The sequence below is a fragment of the Rhinoderma darwinii genome, chromosome 13 (genome assembly GCF_050947455.1).
Source record: "Rhinoderma darwinii isolate aRhiDar2 chromosome 13, aRhiDar2.hap1, whole genome shotgun sequence".
NCBI lineage: Eukaryota > Metazoa > Chordata > Amphibia > Anura > Rhinodermatidae > Rhinoderma > Rhinoderma darwinii.
The window spans coordinates 48,035,573-48,053,471 of NC_134699.1; the positions used below are offsets into that span (position 1 = coordinate 48,035,573).

Below are 17,899 nucleotides of genomic sequence, written 5' to 3' on the forward strand. Positions count from 1 at the left end.
TTTACTATAATTGGTGAAAGTCAAAATTAAGGTCACTAAGGATGTTCAATCATAGGCTGGTTTCGATTCCATTCATTAATTTTCCTAACTATGCTTAACCCCTTAATGACCAGGCCATTTTGCACGTTAATGACCAAGGATTATTTCTTGTTTTTTCACGGTCGCATTCCAAGAGTCGTAACTTTTTTTTTATTCCGTCGTCATAGCCGTATAAGGGCTTGTTTTTTGCGGGACGAGTTGTATTTTGTAATTGTACCATTTTTAGATGCTTATAACATATTGATTAACTTTATTTTAGGAGAGAATTGAAAATAAGCAGCTATTCCAGTATTAATTTTCACGTTATAAATTTACGCCGTTTACTATGCAGAGTAAATAACATGCTACCTTTATTCTATGGGTCGGCACGATTACGGGGATACCAAATATGTAAAGGTTTTATATGTTTTCCTACGTTTGCACAATAAAAACCCTTTTAGAAAAAAATTACTTGCTTTTGCATCGCCGCATTCCAAGAGACGTAATTTTTTTATTTTTCCGTCGATGTGGTCGTATGTGGGCTTGATTTTTACGGGACAATGTGTAGTTTTCATTAGTACTATTTTGGGGTACATAGGACTTATAGATGAACTTTTATTTTATTTTTTATGGGGGGAATGGGAGAAAAGAGAGAATTTTGCCGTTGTTTTTTGCGTTTTCTTTGGACGCTGTTCATCCGGCAGTTTAATTAATGTGCTCATTTTATTGGTCAAGTTGTTACGATCGCGGGGATACCATATATGTGTATGTGTGATTTGTTTTGACACTTTTATTTGATTGTGACTGTAATTTTTATTTATTTTTTCACAAACTTTATTTAACGGATTGACATTTTTTTTTTTAAGTCCCACCAGGGGACTTCACTATGCGATCTGTTGATCGCATATATACCAAAGCATTATTGCCTGTCAGTGTAAAACTGACAGGCAATCTGTTAGGTCATGCCTCCGGCATTGCCTAACAGGCAGATGCTGAAGACAGACCTGGGGGTCTTTGTTAGACCCCCGGCTGTCATGGAAACACGACGGCGACCCGCGATTTGTTTGCGGGGGCGCCGATCGGGTGACAGAGGGAGCTCCCTGCCCCTGTCAAACACATTAGATGCCGCTGTCACTATTGGCAGCGGCATTTAATAGGTTAAACTGTCGGAATCGGAGCGCGCTTCGATTCCGGCAGTTGCAGCAGGAGCCAGGCTGAGTATAACAGCCGTGCTCCTGCCGCTGATCGCGTGGGTACAGTCTCAGTACCCGCGCCATCACAGGACGGATATATCCGTCCTCCTGCGCGAACTAGCAGCTGCTGAGGACGGATATATCCATCCTTCGGCGTTAAGGAGTTAAAGGGTCTATTTGGCACGTTGATAACAGTCACACATTGGAAACAATTGTAAGTTATTTCTTTTTATCAGAGTTTCACTTTTATTTTATGGTTACACAGCATCAGAAGGTACTTAACTGTTGCTGAAGGCCAGATAAGCCCACGGTTTATAGCACTTACGTAACATTTCTCCACGGTATATTTACATCCAATCAGTTACTGGAAGCATTAGGCCTAGTCTAATAGCAGCATTTTCCTATCAAACACTCTGGATTTAAATTTGTACTGTATTCCAACAGGACACAAAAATATACACATTATCATCACACATCAGGGAAATGCATACAGTTCTGACAACAAAATAGGTACATAACAATGTGTTTTCCACTAAAATATGTCCAAACAATGTAAAGCCAAGTTAAATCTACACATATAAATATGAAACAATACATAGTTACCCTGAAAGTTTATATATTACATGATATAATATTTCTGCCTATATGCTGCTAAGTGCTAGAACATATCAAATTTCACAACTGTCAATTTTGCAAAAAAAAGAAATAAAATCCACTATGATGTTATTCCCTGCTGCGGTGTTCCCTGATGGTAAACGTGGCGATTGCAGATTATCCCAAGAAATTTCGTTTGTGTGGTCATGTTGTTATATACTCCTTGAAAGTGACGGTAAGACAGTTGGCAGTTACATCTGTAATAACAATATTCCCCAAAAATGGTCTGAAGAAAGTTTGTGGTTCCTCCTTGGCACAGTCTGTTTTAGTGGGTTGTAATTCCCGTGGCGTCGCTTGCATCCTATTTTTTCCTAAGCCTTGGTCACCGTCACACCTGGACTTTACACAGCGCAGGTCTATGGGTTCATCCAGGTCAGAGTCAAGAAGAATTATGTCTGGCTCTCGGGGATATAAGTTTAGCAAACACTGGTTCTCCAGTCGATCAGAAGCACTGACACTCCGAGAAGTAAGTATCTTTTTGAAGGGTTTGTTTGGTGGAGATATCTCAGATAAGCAGCGCTTTCTAGGATTCGTATACACTACGTCTTTCGGAGAATCACTCAAAGCAAATTTGGACCCATTCAACCCGGTGATCATATCCTTTTTGGTGGTAAGCTGCAATGGCTTATCACAGACAGGGTCAACATTCGAATAGGTTCTCTGGAGGCCAGCAAGAGGAACTGTGCCCCTGTCCCCATTACTATTGGCTGCACTTATTTTAGACTCGACCCTCTTCTTCCAGTGTTCCTGTTTTTCTTCTATGACTTCACAAGTCCTTTCTCCATTACAAGATTCTAGAGTTTCCACTCCGTTTCCAGAAGCAACAGCAACACAATCTTCCTTAGATGAATTAATTTTTACCGGCGGCAATCCTTTATCCATGTATTTACTCATAACTATAACAATCCTTCCGTTCTTATTTTTATTCTTCACAATCTTCATTTTACCTCCAATTCCATTTACTGGCTTCTCCGTAGCTGGACTGGTGGAGGTGCCGACAGATGAACTGTTCTTACATACCCCATTCAAGGTTCCGGAACTATTCTTTACGTGAACTCCAAAATCCACATACGGACTACGATGCCATGACCGTTCCTTGTTTCTATTGTTTGGATCAGCGCAGACCTGCAGTTCTTTCCCTGAGGACTGCTGATCATACATTTTCGGATCAGGTTGATAATGATGGTGCCTCTTACTGTTTAATTGGTAAAAATATTTCCTTTGGCTGCTGGGGTGATGCTTTTCGGCATGATCATGGTCATTTGGCTGATACTGGTGATGCTTTTTGCTGTTCAGTTGATACTGATGAAGCGGATTCTTTTTAACGGATGAAATATCCAGTTTAGTGAGGTGGTGCACGGAAGAGTCCTGAAGGCCACTTAAAACACTAGACCTAGAAGCAAAAGAGGGTATCTGCAAGATAAAACAAAGTCAAATTCAAGCTATATTATACATAAACTGGACAGGTAATACAAAAGCAGGGACTATACAATTAAATATAATAAATAATCTCCATATACAGAGTTTGCGCATTTGAACGCATAATATTAGAAAGACCTAGTGCTCTCATATAAAGTACGGATTTTTTATATAAAAAAATATTAACTTACTGATAGAATGTGATGTTTTGGTTTAGGGCCACGTTTTCTGTAACCCAGAATTTGCTCCTGCCTTTCCCTATATAAAAAGTAATAAAATAAGCACATAAATAATAATTATTATATTTTCCATGATATGCAAAGTAAAGAAGCTTTTGTATGAACCAATTTTAAACAAAGTCTGGTGTAACGTCATAGGAGAAATTACGCAATTTCATCTCTGTCTAATCTTATAAAATAAAAATTAAAAATTCAGAGTAGAAAAAAAATTGCAAAGTTCAGATGCTAATGATCTCATTAAAAATTAAAACGACAAAATAATTCAAATGCTAACAATGTTACAACTAACCTAAGGGGTGTCTTTGAGAAGGAGTGAAGTATAAACTTGCCGCAAGGACTCACACCCGTGTCATAATATAAAGCTTGGATGGCTAATCAGACGATGCCCGTCTATGAAGCATCGAAAAGTAAGAATGGTTTCATACACTCACATGGATTTCTGATTTTCTTTGTGTACCCCAATTAATTTTAACTGCATCTAGCAACACCTATTTCCGTACTCTGGGGACGTTGTTTTACAAATGTTGGGGGTTAATTTTCTCCTTTACGTTTTGACAAAATTAAACATTTGAAACATTTTTTATTTTCACTTCCAATTCTAATGAAACACCTGTGGGGTAAAAATGTTTGCTATACCCATAGATAAATTTCTCACGGAGTGTAGTTTCCCACATGGAGTCACTTTTGGGGAGTTCCCACTGTACTGGTACCCTACGGGGCTTTGGAAAAGTGACATGATTGCGAGAAACCAATCCAGCGAAACCTGTGTTCCAATGGCAAATGGTGCTCTTTCCCTTCTGAGCCCTACCGTGTGTCCAAATAGCATTTTATGGTCATATGTGGGGTATTTCCGTACTTGGAAGAATTTGCTTTACAAATGTTGTTTTTTTTTTCTTCTTTATTCCTAGTGGAAATGAATAATAATTTTTTTTTACGCTAAAATGACATCTTGTTGGAAAAAATTAAAATTTTAATTTTCACGGCCAAATTCTAATCTATGATTCACCTGTTCGATCACCCCTACACCCCTAGTTGAATTCCTCATTGGGTGTAGTTTCCAAACTGGGATCTTTTTTAGGGTGTTTCCTTTGTTTTGGAACCACAAATCCTCTTCAAACCTGACATGGTGCCTAAAATATAATATAATAAAAAGGAGGCCAGAAAATCCACTAGGTGCTCCTTTGCTTCTGAAGCCTGTTTTTCCGTCAATTTTCAGTACATGTGTGCCCATGTATGTGTGTATATATATATATACATATAAATATTTCATTGGACTATTGTAATAGTATATATTACACTGGACTATTGACATTTAGGGACTATCCTGTGGAGATGTCATAAGTGTCCCTTATTCGAAAACCCCTTTTATTAGCAATAATTGTCATTGTAAATTAAATTAATTTGGTGCAGCCCACTATGGCATCCCATCGTGCCCCCCCCCCCCCCCCCCACGACTGTGGGATGACAATGGTTGCCATGCCAGTCTGGGGGCCACCTTTGTGTTCCTATTAAGCCCTGGAGCTGGTAAAAATCACAATATACTGCAATACATTAGTATTGCAGTATATCCTACAAGAAATCCAACAATCGCTGGTTCAAGTCCCCTAGGGGGACTAATAAAAACAGTTAAATATTTTTTTTTTCTTTTGTACAAAAAAATATTACAAGTTCCAAATCCCCACTTTTCACATTTTCCCAGAAAATGTCCCAGATAATTATTGCCAGAATTGCTGTTTTTTTGTCACCTCATCTCCCACAAAAAAGGAATAAAAAGTGATCAAAAAGTCTTATTTACCCCAAAATGGTAACAATAAAAGCTACAGCTTGCCCCGCAAAAAACAAGCCCTCGCACTACTCTATAGACGGAAAAATGAAGTCATGGCTATCAGAATATGGCGACAAAAAAATGAATTTTTATTTGTAACATTTTGTTTTTCCCTTGTAAAAGTAAAAAAAACACTATCTAATTTTGTATCGACGTAATCGTATTGACCCACAGAATAAAGTTAACGTGTAGTTTTTTTTTTACATGCCGCAAAAACGAAACCCAAAATGCATTTGAGGAATCACTGTTTTTTCCTATTCAACAAATAATTTTTTCGTCCTGCAAAAATAATGCTCTCATACGGCTTTATCAACAGAAAAATAAAAAAGTTATGGCTTTTGGAAGGTGGGGAGGAATAAGGGAAAATTAAAAATGGCTGCGGCAGAAGGGGTTTATCCTGCTATCAGCAGTGGGTGCCGGCTGTAATATACCCGCTGACATACAACTGCAAAGGCTTGTATCAGAGCTAACCCCGACCCTGGCCATTTAACCACGGTCAATAGTGACAGCGTTATAAAAAAGTCATAAAAGGTAATCAATACGTTTTATGTACCCCAAAATTGTGCCGTTGAAAAATACAACTCATCCCGCAAAAAAAATCATACAGCGACGGAAAATAAAATAACTTTTTTATTTTAACGCCATATTAGAGCTTGTTTGCTGTGGGACGAGTTGTCGTTTTTTTTAATAGTACCTTTTAATTCCGCCATCGTTTTTGGGGTTTTGTTTTTAAGGCATTCACGGTGTGGTAAAAATGACACGTTAACCTCATTCTGTGGGTCAATCTGATTACGGCAATGCCAAACGTATAGTTTTTTTTTCCCCTCTTTTACAATATAAAAACACCTTAGTGTTTTGTGTTGCCATGTTCTAAAATTCATCATTTTTTTATTTTTCTGTCGATGGAGCATTTTTTATTAACACCATTTTGCAGTACATACGACTTTTTTAAACCGTTTTTATAAAAAAAAGCAAGGGAAGCAAAGTGACCAAAAAACAGCAACTCTGGCAATATGATTTTAATAGTTTGGCCTTTTATGGACGTGGCGATATCGATTGTTTACTTTTTTTATTGCAATGAACTATTTTGGTGAATAATGGAAAAAGGTGTGTTTTTTAAAACTATGTTATATATTTTTTTAAGATTTATTTTCCAAACTATTATTAGACATATTTTATTACCTTTTTTTTAGCCCTCCTAGAGGACTTAAACATGCAATACAACTTGCCAAGGCTTAAGACACTGAGGCCTTCAATAAGCCCCACTCCCTTTGTCATACCGCTCAGATGCTGCGGTAGCTCTTGACTGCGGTACCGAACATAGATATCAGTGGGCAGGTGCACACAACTAAGGCTTCGTTCACATCTGTGTTGGGATTCCATTCATGGGTTCCGTCTGAGCTTTCCGTCAGGGGAACCTATGAACGGAATCCAAACTGAAACAAACGGCAACCATAGCGCTATTCATTCCGTCAAAACGACGGAACCCTTAAACAACGGTGACAAACGGAAACCATTTTCACCGGATCGTCACCACTGAAATCATATTACAGTAGCAGCATCAAAGTGGATGAGATTTTAACAATCCCATACACATGCTGCTGAAACTTTGCGTGCAGACGCAGCATATCAACTTACGTTGCGTATTGGTTGCAGATTTGTCGCAGACTTTCCCCATTAAGTTCAACTGGGAAGTGAAAAGCAAGTCTTGAAAGGAACACATTCCATTTTGAAAAAAAAAAATTGATGCTCACTGCTCCTGGCTTTCCCATAAGGACGTCTCACTTCTTTCCCTTCTGATCTTAGTGATGCCCGCCTCCTGGGATGACGTTTCTTCCCGTGTGACGACTGCAGCCAATCACAGGCTGCAATGGTAAACCTCGGAGAAAACATCATCCCAGGCCGGGAGGACCGACACCAGCACTCGGAGGAGTAAAGTTTGCTATAGGAGACCAGGGAGAGGTAAGTATAGACTTTTTTTTTCTCTCTCCTCATCGGGTGTCTGCAGCAGCAAACAGGATTTGGTGCAGACTTTAGACCGGAATTCACTGCTGTAGATTCTAGCAGATAGGCTGCGAAGTTTTACGCAGCGTATCCGACCCGTGGGAACCGGGCCTCATTATTTCTACTTAACTTCTCAGGCCGATTCGCTTCACTCAGCCTCTTATCTCTAAGAATCTGTCATCTGTCTCCTGCATCACACACAGAAGTCTATGGAGAGGGAAGGGGGGAGGAGAAGGCGGCTAATTGATTTATTACCTCACTCTGAACAGTGGTAGAGGATTATCTAAGCAGATATAGCAGTATCAAAAGCTCTAGGTGTAGCAGAACTAAAGGGGGTTTTACACTGGGCGATTATCGGGCAGACAAGTGTTCATAGAATGCTCGCTGCCGGTAATTGCCCTGTGTAAACAGGGTAACGATCTTCTGCTGAACGAGCAAACGCTCGATCATCTTCTGGTCGTATCGTTTTAAAAAAGTAAAATATTGTCGTTGTCGGCAGCACATCTTGGTGTGTAAACTGGGAGACGCGCTGCAGACCAGATGATAATGTATGGGGACGAGCGATCACAGTAACAACCGCTCGTCCTCATCCATAGCTCCGTGTGACTGGAGCAAACGAGCGCCGATCTGTGATGTCTCGTTGATCGGCACTCGCTGCACCGGCCGATTATGGGCCAGTGCAAAAGGGCCTTAAGAAACTGCGGTTTGTGTGTCTCTCTTCCAGCAGCTTCCTCTTTGTGTGTCTGAGTTTTTTGTGTCTCTTTCCAGAAGTTTCTTATAATTACTTGCACTATTCATTGATTAATTTTTTTTTCATAATTGGAGGTACGCTTTCAATTTGCTAAAAATTGTAAAGCTTTGGATGGACCTACCCCCTTCGCCCCCTCCAACCATTATCATAGCTTTTATTACAGCAGGCTGAGCCAAACATGCGCTTGCTGGTGATCTGGGAGAAAGGAGAGTGGGATTCCTATGCTGTATTGTCTGCTGGGAGAGAACACTGGCTATCAGTAGTAGTAGCCAGCAGATGTTCTCTCCTAGCGCAGTCTCCGAGGAGAGGGGATGGCACTACATTAATGCTCACACATTTCCACCACAATATTGTCCCGAAATACTGTATCTCTACGCCAGGACATTACCACCGGACAGTATAGTGGATTATACTCATTTACCAAGAACATTACCGCCTCTACACAAACTTCCCACTAAAGCAGCATTCAGATTGGCGTAATGCGGGTGCTTTATTGCTCCCATATTATGGACGATACTTCTGCGGTTCACATTGGCCCCCTGTCGGAGCCAAAATCAGTGGAGGAGTCGGAGGAACAAACGAGCAGTAAAGAGTGCATATTGAACATGAACCGAGCATACCTTTCAATTATTGTGAAGAGGGACAACTGATGCGGTGCGCGAAGCAGCAAATTTTTTCCCTGTTAAGCCACGCCTCTAACATCACCCAATCCCCGCCCATACACGACCAGCTCAGCCCACACAGTATCATGCTCCCATAGTGCCTCCCCACAGTATAATGCCCCCATATACTATATTGCCCCATAGCTGCCCCCACACATTAAAATGCCCCTCTAGTGCCTCCCACACAGTTTAATGCCCTATAGTTCTCCTTCACATAGTATAATTTCCCCAAAGTGCCCCTAACACTGTATAATGCCCCATAGTGCCTCCCACATCCAGTATAATGCCCCTATAGCTGCCCCACACACAGTATAATGCCCCCATAGCTGCTCCACATACAGTATAATGCCCCCATAGTGGCCCTCCACAGTATAATGCCCACAAAGTTGCCCCCCACACATTATAATGCCCCTCTAGTGCCACATCGTTTAATTCCCTAGTGCCGGGACACCGTATAATGTCCCATAATGCCTCCCACACACAGTATAATGCCCCATAGTGCCCATCACACAGGATAATGCCCCATAGTGCCCATCACACAGCATAATACCCCCATAGCTGCCCCCACTTAGAATAATGCCCCCATAGCTGCCCTCACACAGAATACGTCACTATAGCTGCCCCCACACAGTGTGATGCCCCCATAGTGGTTTTTTTGTGCATAATAAAATACTCACCTAACCCCGCTTCCATGAAGAATGGAGGAGATCCCTCTGCTCCTCCGGTCTGTGCAGTGTTTAGCTCGGTGCAGACAGGCTGGATGACGTCACTGCATCGCACCTGTCCGCTCACGGCTGGCTTTACAAAGTGAATGGAAGAGCAGGGAGCTGACGGCTCCCTGCTCCACCACTGGATTCAACTGTATTTGCGTCCTGAGGACGCAGATACAGTTGAAACCTGGAATTGCCACAGAACTGAAAAATACCGGCCTCCTGTGAGGGCGATAAAAAAAGAAAAATACCGCCACCGGCCTGACCATAAAAACACCGGTCAGGCCGGTAGAATGCTGGCCGGATGGCAACCTTAGTCATGGAATCTGACTGACAGAAAACATTATTTATATATCTTCTTGACATTATCCAAGCCCCATCCTCCCTGTGTCCTATTAGTAACCAGCAAGGAGGAATTCATCATTCTAAAATCATACAATGCTGTTTGGATATATTTCGTACAATGACTCCGCAGCGGCTCAGGACAGCACTGCTCTATTGTTATGTATGGCAGCACAGGCTTCAGATGCGGCCTAGTAGGGAACACTAGGGGATCTCTGTACCGGCACAATTCAGGTAAATTAAACTTTGCGGGCTCGTAGAGATCCATAACAGACCAAAAGCTGACTTTTTTTTGATTTAATGACTGGAGTGACTGTTAGTTTCTCACCTGTTCTGAAAGGCAACCAAGAGTCGGGGGTCCAAAATATTTTCCTCTGGCTCCCATGTATTATACCTGAAAAGCAAAATATGCCAGATTACCCATTATCTACTTTTTTTTCTTTAAATTAATTTTCTGACTAATGAAATGTTTGGTAGCTTTCTAATTTTCTTTGTGTTTCATCTCCTGGCCATTTTCAAGATCTGTGCTTGCTGTTAGTGACCATAGCCCTCAAACACTCACATGGCCCTTCTAGGTGCATAAGGCTGCAAGAAACATGTTATAAACTTATGTCCAGATGTAGGAAACCCCAGAGTGGCCACAAAAATTAACCATGGACACCCCATACCTGCTAGCGGTGCCAATTAGTCCCGGAGTCATGCCTACACACAGTGGCTTTGCCCTAAAAGTCACCTCTACTCGGGGTGCTAGAGATCACCAGACAAGTTTGACAACAACCCATAGATATTACACCCCAGAATATCTATCTTAAAGAGGTTGTGTGGTTTCAAGAAATTATTGTTAATCCTTGTATAATTAAAAGTTATGTAAGTTTCCAACATAATTTCTGTATTAATTCCTCATGGTTATCAAGATCTCTGCTTGTTGTTATTTAGTAGGAAAATTGATTGTTCGCTTCCAGTGGATAAAGTCCTGTCCGTGGTCATGTGATGGACACACAGCTGCTGGGATCGTTAGATGACACAGCTCTGATAGACAGAGTGTAACTGTAACGAGCCGTGCACCTGTGTGTCCATCACATGACCATGGACAGAAATTTTTATCCATCGTACTCTACACATAATTCGAACTCCATGAAAATTTGGCAATCTTGAAAAGGGCTTTTTGAAACCTTCATGAACCTTCTTTGGCACCGGTTTTATTGTTGGTACAATTTACTTGGATTTGCACCGTATTTTGATTATAAACAAGTCATTTAAACTAAACCTTTGAACTCATTTTTTTTTTAATAAAGCAATGTTTAAGGCTATGTTCACACCTGCGTTGTGTTATTCCCATGTTCTGCTTCGTCAGAGAATTGATGCTCCCCATTGAAGTCTGTGGGCCGACATAGAGAATCTCCGCACACAATAGCATAAATTGACATCCTGCAGGTTTGGGTCGCGCACAAGAACACTTTTTCACGCAACTTTTCTGCGCTTTTTTATTCCCGCAGTGTGTGGATAAGATTTGCAAAATCTTATCCACTTTGCTGCTATTCTAAATGCTGCAGAATTTCCGCAAAGGATTCTGCTGAAGAAATTCTGCAGTGTTTATGCGGCGTGGGAACCGAGCCTTATACTTACTATGTGCCTTTCATTGCTTGTACTTTAAGGCCCCATGAACACGACCGTGCCCGTAATCACTGTCCGTGAGAACAAACACGGCCAGTCGCGGAAATCCACCCGCATTTGCGGGCCGTGCTCCCATATAAAGCATGGGAACACGGTCTGTAAAAATCAAAAAGTAGGACATGTTCTATCCTTTGCGGAGCCTTTCCACATATACAGGAAGGTGTCCGTCGGCCACAGAAATGAATGGGTCCGTTATTACGGATGGAATCTACGGTCGTGTGCATGGGGCCTTATATCAAGAAACAGATTTGACAGAAAAGAGATAAGAAACAATAGCTGAACTGGTCATACACTTTGTGATATATATAGAGATATATATATATATATATATATATATATATATAAGCACACATACATACACATATATATACACATGTTGTAATTATATAAATGTAACTACGCCTTAACAGTTAAGCGAGCCGTTAGGGTATGTTCACACGGCAGCATCCATAACGGCTGAAATGACGGGGCTGTTTTCAGGAGAAAACAGCCCCGTCATTTCAGCCATAACGGCATGTGCAGGCGTCTTTCACTGCGTCCATTACGGACGTAACTGGAGCTGGTTTTCCATGGAGTCCATGGAAAACGGCTCCATTTACGTCTGAAGAAGTGACATGACACTTCGTTAGCGCGGGGGCGTCTATTTACACGCCGTCTTTTGACAGCGACGCGTAAATATACGCCTCGTGTGAACAGACAAACGTCAGCCCATTGCTTTCAATGGGCAGATGTTTGTCAACGCTTTCAAGCCGTATTTTCAGACGTAATTCCAGGCGTAAAACGCCCGAATTACGTCCGTAAATAAGCCGTGTGAACATACCCTTACATTTATACAGTCTTAAAATTACAATTGGCCCTTTGAAGGCAACCAAAAGGCTGATGTGGCCCTCGGTGAAAAGGAGTTTGACACCGCTACTTTAGACAATGGTCTCTGACAACAGAAATAAATATACTTAAACCATGCACCCTCAGATTGGTCGAGGGGGCACTTTTACTGCCATAGGGAGAGGGGGTAAGAAGCTGCTAGGAACCTCTAATACCCCTCATCTGAAAAGCGAACAAAGTTTTTGTGGGAGCAAGAAGTTTCACCCCCAAACCACAGAAATTTGCCTAAATAGAATGTCTCACTCCGTCGGTTAAATAAAGACATTGAAAAAGTTTATGTTAAGTTACCGGCTTTGCAGATATCAAATTGTAAGGATAGGGACAGATGTGAGCGCAATCTCTACAGTGTGGTGGACCATACTGCCACATATATATATATATTCACTTACTGGAAGAGCAGTTTTGTTTTTCAAATAAAAGGTCCATAGCGTCATATACCCTACCTGACATATAATATACAGAAATACTAAAGGCTAACGCATACAGCGGTTATATGGCCGAAGGAAATGAAGAGAGAAAGAAAAAAGGAGAGAAAGCAGAAGAAAAAGAGAAGCGAAAGAAAAAGAAGAATAGGAAGAGAAAGAAGAATAGGGAGAGAAAGAAGAAGAGAGGGAAAGAAGAAGAATAAGAAGAAGAAAAAGAGAAGCGAAAGAAAAAGAAGAATAGGGAGAGAAAGAAGAAGAGAGGGAAAGAAGAGAGGGAAAGAGGAAGAGAGAGAAATAAGAAGAAGAAGAAGAGAGAGAAATAAGAAGAAGAAGAAGAAGAGAGAGAAAGAAGAAGAAGAAGAAGAAGAGAGAGAAAGAAGAAGAAGAAGAAGAAGAAGAAGAAGAAGAAGAAGAAGAGAGAGAGAAAGAAGAAGAAGAAGAAGGAGAAGGAGAGAGAGAAGAGGAGGAGGAAGAAGAGAGGGAAAGAAGAAGAGAGGGAAAGAAGAGAGAGGAGGAAGAAGAGAGGGAAAGAAGAAGAGAGGGAAAGAAGAAGAGAGGGAAAGAAGAAGAGAGGGAAAGAAGAAGAGAGGGAAAGAAGAAGAGAGGGAAAGAAGAAGAGAGGGAAAGAAGAAGAGAGGGAAAGAAGAAGAGAGGGAAAGAAGAAGAGAGGGAAAGAAGAAGAGAGGGAAAGAGGAAGAGAGAGAAATAAGAAGAAGAAGAGAGAGAAATAAGAAGAAGAAGAAGAGAGAAATAAGAAGAAGAAGAAGAAGAGAGAAATAAGAAGAAGAAGAAGGAGAAGGAGAGAGAGAGAGAGAAGAGGAGGAAGAAGAGAGGGAAAGAAGAAGAGAGGGAAAGAAGAGAGAGGAGGAAGAAGAGAGGGAAAGAAGAAGAGAGGGAAAGAAGAAGAGAGAGGAGGAAGAAGAGAGGGAAAGAAGAAGAGAGAGGAGGAAGAAGAGAGGGAAAGAAGAAGAGAGAGGAGGAAGAAGAGAGGGAAAGAAGAAGAGAGAGGAGGAAGAAGAGAGGGAAAGAAGAAGAGAGAGGAGGAAGAAGAGAGGGAAAGAAGAAGAGAGAGGAGGAAGAAGAGAGGGAAAGAAGAAGAGAGAGGAGGAAGAAGAGAGGGAAAGAAGAAGAGAGAGGAGGAAGAAGAGAGGGAAAGAAGAAGAGAGAGGAGGAAGAAGAGAGGGAAAGAAGAAGAGAGAGGAGGAAGAAGAGAGGGAAAGAAGAAGAGAGAGGAGGAAGAAGAGAGGGAAAGAAGAAGAGAGAGGAGGAAGAAGAGAGGGAAAGAAGAAGAGAGAGGAGGAAGAAGAGAGGGAAAGAAGAAGAGAGAGGAGGAAGAAGAGAGGGAAAGAAGAAGAGAGAGGAGGAAGAAGAGAGGGAAAGAAGAAGAGAGAGGAGGAAGAAGAGAGGGAAAGAAGAAGAGAGAGGAGGAAGAAGAGAGGGAAAGAAGAAGAGAGAGGAGGAAGAAGAGAGGGAAAGAAGAAGAGAGAGGAGGAAGAAGAGAGGGAAAGAAGAAGAGAGAGGAGGAAGAAGAGAGGGAAAGAAGAAGAGAGAGGAGGAAGAAGAGAGGGAAAGAAGAAGAGAGAGGAGGAAGAAGAGAGGGAAAGAAGAAGAGAGAGGAGGAAGAAGAGAGGGAAAGAAGAAGAGAGAGGAGGAAGAAGAGAGGGAAAGAAGAAGAGAGAGGAGGAAGAAGAGAGGGAAAGAAGAAGAGAGAGGAGGAAGAAGAGAGGGAAAGAAGAAGAGAGAGGAGGAAGAAGAGAGGGAAAGAAGAAGAGAGAGGAGGAAGAAAAAGAAGAGAAAGAAGAAGAGATTTAATAACGGGATAATCCGATGCCAAACCATTAACAGCAGCTTGTATATGTGTGTGGGGGATGGGGTATGTCTCCATTGCAGAGGGTTGTGTTGTTATATAGGCACTTACTTGGAGGACCAGCCGCGCCATTTCACCAGATATTCCACACGGCCCTGCAATAGAACATACGGTGTGACTGACGGCCAAGTGGGATCATGGCGCATTAGGAGCGGCGCCCGCCGGCTTCTTACCTTGCGGATTCGCCTCTTCTCGATGCTTTCTACCGCAAACACATGCTCGCCAGCGGCAGGCAGCTCCATCTTCTCCGCCTAGAAAAGGCCAAAGCTCCGAGTGTCTTCAGAATCCTGAGGGTACAAATCAGTGCTCCGGTCTCTGCCACTTGTAACCCCCGACTGTCAGCACGACAGAAGACCACCGCTCATTCCCCCGTTTGGCTTATGGAGTAGAGCGCTGGAATGAGTCCCTGGCTGTAGAATGACAGTGAAGAGCGCATCACCGCTTCTCCGTGTCACGCTGCGTCCTCTCACTCTGTCCTGGAGCTGGCGTTCAGCAGCTCCTGACATCACATGGGCGGAGCGTCCAGCTGTCACCGAGCAACAACGGGACGCCGTGATTGGCTAGTAGATACGGTATTTCCCGCCCACCTCAGCAAGGAGCGAGAAGATGGGGGAAGGGAGGAAGTACCGAGCTTTCCGCCATGCACAGACAAAACTGCAAGCGGTGCAGAGAACATCTGTGGGCGGGTGCGCTCAGTCCCCTGTCACGTTGTGCTGTATATCACTGGAGCTGTGAGTGATAAAGCATCAAAATGCGGTGGACATCATCTTATCCATGCGCTGTAAATATGTTTTATGTATTTGTTTACTAAAGATGGAGGCAAATAAATAAATCAGCCAAAATATCCCCCATATCATAATAACCGGATATATCGATCGCTATATGTATAGACCAAGACCCTCCTGATGCTGTCTGATCGAACTGAAATCTATTTGAGCTACGCAGTTTCCGTAAGCCCCATAGAAGTGAATGGTAGTTACAAAAATAGCGTAGCTCACAAGCTACGCTTCCTCCGTAACTGCCATTCACTACTATAGGACTTACAGAAACTGCGTAGCTCAGCGGGTTGCGCAGTTTTCGTACTCCCGACCGTATAGTCAGGAAGTGGCCGGGAGGCGACTGCAGCAGAAAAATGGTAGAACGGGGTTTAGGAAGCCCTGGTCTAGAGATATGTGCAGAGGTGGGCCCCACATCTATCTGACAAGTCCTGTGGATATGTCATAAATGTCCCTGATGGAAAAACCCCTTTAAGTATTCCTGTTATGTATTGTTCTACAACTATTGTGACCAGGGCCGCCATCAGAAATTTCTGGGCCCCATAAAGCCAAGGAGTCTGGGGGCACAAAGTAAAGGGGTCAGCGGTGAAAAGCAAACTAGTAGGGTCTCTTCGGAGGGGCAGGGCAGAGACAGCTGGTGGGTATCATAGGGCAAGGTGGAGAGACTAAGCCCTTATTCACATGACCGGGTTTCCCGATCGGGTGACGGCCGTTCATTAATCGGCCGTCACCCGGCTGCAGTAGGAACAATAGACCCCTAATGGGGCTATTCACACGACCGATTTTTTGACGGCCCAGGAAACCCGGCCGGGGATTGGGGATTCCGACTCCTACAGGAGAAGTGAGTGACTACACTGTCCATATATGGACACACCGAACAGATAAAAACAAGGGGACATAACACACAAAAACACTGAAAAAGGCCATACTTACAAATGGAAACAGACAGGTCAGAAACGCTGATGGAGGAGAGTGAACAGGTGCTTTAAATAATAATAGCCACTCCCACTAGTCTTGAGGGGAGTGGCGTGTGGTGCATGGGATGTGTAGTAAGAAATAATAAATGAATAGTGTATGTGCAAGTGATAATAATAGGGGTGAAATATAGGGGGCAGTAATGAGTAAAGTGCATCAATAAAAATAAATGAATAATGGGGTACAAGTGTGTGAAACATGGAGGGATAGTGTGTAAGTCATGAGGCGCAGCGTGTATATCCAGGCAGAAGCCTATTTGTGACGCCTTGATAGTTCATAGAGCGGGCTGCCCTGCTTGCTATGCCAAACAACAACACACCATGCTCTCCCAGCATCAAAGACCCGGCTGTGTCCAAAAGAAGCAAATATAAAGTAAGAATGAAAAATACCTGGGGTATTAGTAATGATTTTGGCCAAAAGGACGCAAGCTCGCATGTTTCACACACTTGCACCCCATTATTCATTTATTTTCATTTAGGCACTCTACTCATTACTGCCCCCTATATTTTCATATATGACACAGCGACGTCACTCACTTCTGAAGCGGAATCCCCGACCCTGTGGCCAGGAATTCCTCTCCAGGAGTAGTGAGTGACTACACTGTCCATATATGGACATTGAAGTCAGTGACTTCTCCTGGAAGGGGGGGGGGGATGGGTGCAACCTACAGAAGGCTGTGTGGCATTACCTACAGGGGACTTGGTGGCATTACATAAAGGGAGCTGGGTGGCATTACCTCCAGGGAGCTGGGTGGCATTACCTCCGGGGGGCTGGGTGGCATTACCTACGGGGGGCTGGGTGGCATTACCTCCGGGGGGCTGGGTGGCATTACCTCCGGGGGGCTGGGTGGCATTACATACAGGGGGCTGGGTGGCATTACATACAGGGGGCTGGGTGGCATTACCTCCAGGGGGCTGGGTCGCATTACATACAGGGGGCTGGGTGGCATTACATAAAGGGGGCTGGGTGGCATTACATACAGGGGGCTGGGTGGCATTACATAAAGGGGGCCGGGTGGCATTACCTGCAGAGGGCTGGGTGGCATTACATACAGGGGGCTGGGTGGCATTACCTGCCGAGGGCTGGGTGGCATTACATACAGGGGGCTGGGTGGCATTACCTACAGATGGCCGGGTGGCATTATATAGGGCTGGGTGGCATTACATACAGGGGGCTGGGTGGCATTATATACAGGGGGCTGGTGTGGCATTACATACAGGGGGCTGGGTGGCATTACCTGCAGGGGGCTGGGTGGCATTACCTGCAGGGGGCTGGGTGGCATTACCTACCAGGGGGCCTGTGGCATTACCTACCAGGGGGCCTGTGGCGTTACCTACCAGGGGGCCTGTGGCGTTACCTACCAGGGGGCCTGTGGCATTATCTACAGAGGGAAGTGTGTGGCAACAAAATTAAATTAAAATTTCACTCTGTGACCAGGGATTCCACTCCAGGAGAAGCCCTTGACGTCACTGTCCATAAA

At 43.3% G+C, this 17,899-nt stretch overlaps 1 protein-coding gene across 1 annotated transcript; it reads right to left on the minus strand.

The window, feature by feature from the left end:
* Positions 1–1,423: 1,423 nt before the first annotated feature.
* CBX4 (chromobox 4) lies at positions 1,424–15,189 on the minus strand. The gene is made up of 5 exons (XM_075846471.1): positions 14,842–15,189; positions 14,720–14,763; positions 10,146–10,211; positions 3,476–3,542; positions 1,424–3,278 (listed from the first exon to the last, which is right to left on the minus strand). The coding sequence occupies exons 1-5, from the start codon at positions 14,908–14,910 to the stop codon at positions 2,010–2,012; spliced, it is 1,515 nt and encodes a 504-aa protein (XP_075702586.1). The 5' UTR covers positions 14,911–15,189; the 3' UTR covers positions 1,424–2,009.
* Positions 15,190–17,899: the final 2,710 nt, after the last annotated feature.

Bases quoted from the DNA above. Each gene is read 5' to 3' on its own strand.
- CBX4 (XM_075846471.1), bottom strand. From the start codon at position 14,910: ATGGAGCTGCCTGCCGCTGGCGAGCATGTGTTTGCGGTAGAAAGCATC. The intron at 14,764-14,841 runs GTAAGAAGCCGG...GTTCTATTGCAG, and splicing joins AGAAGAGGCGAATCCGCAAG to GGCCGTGTGGAATATCTGGT. The intron at 3,279-3,475 runs GTAAGTTAATAT...TTTATCTTGCAG, and splicing joins CAAAACATCACATTCTATCA to ATACCCTCTTTTGCTTCTAG.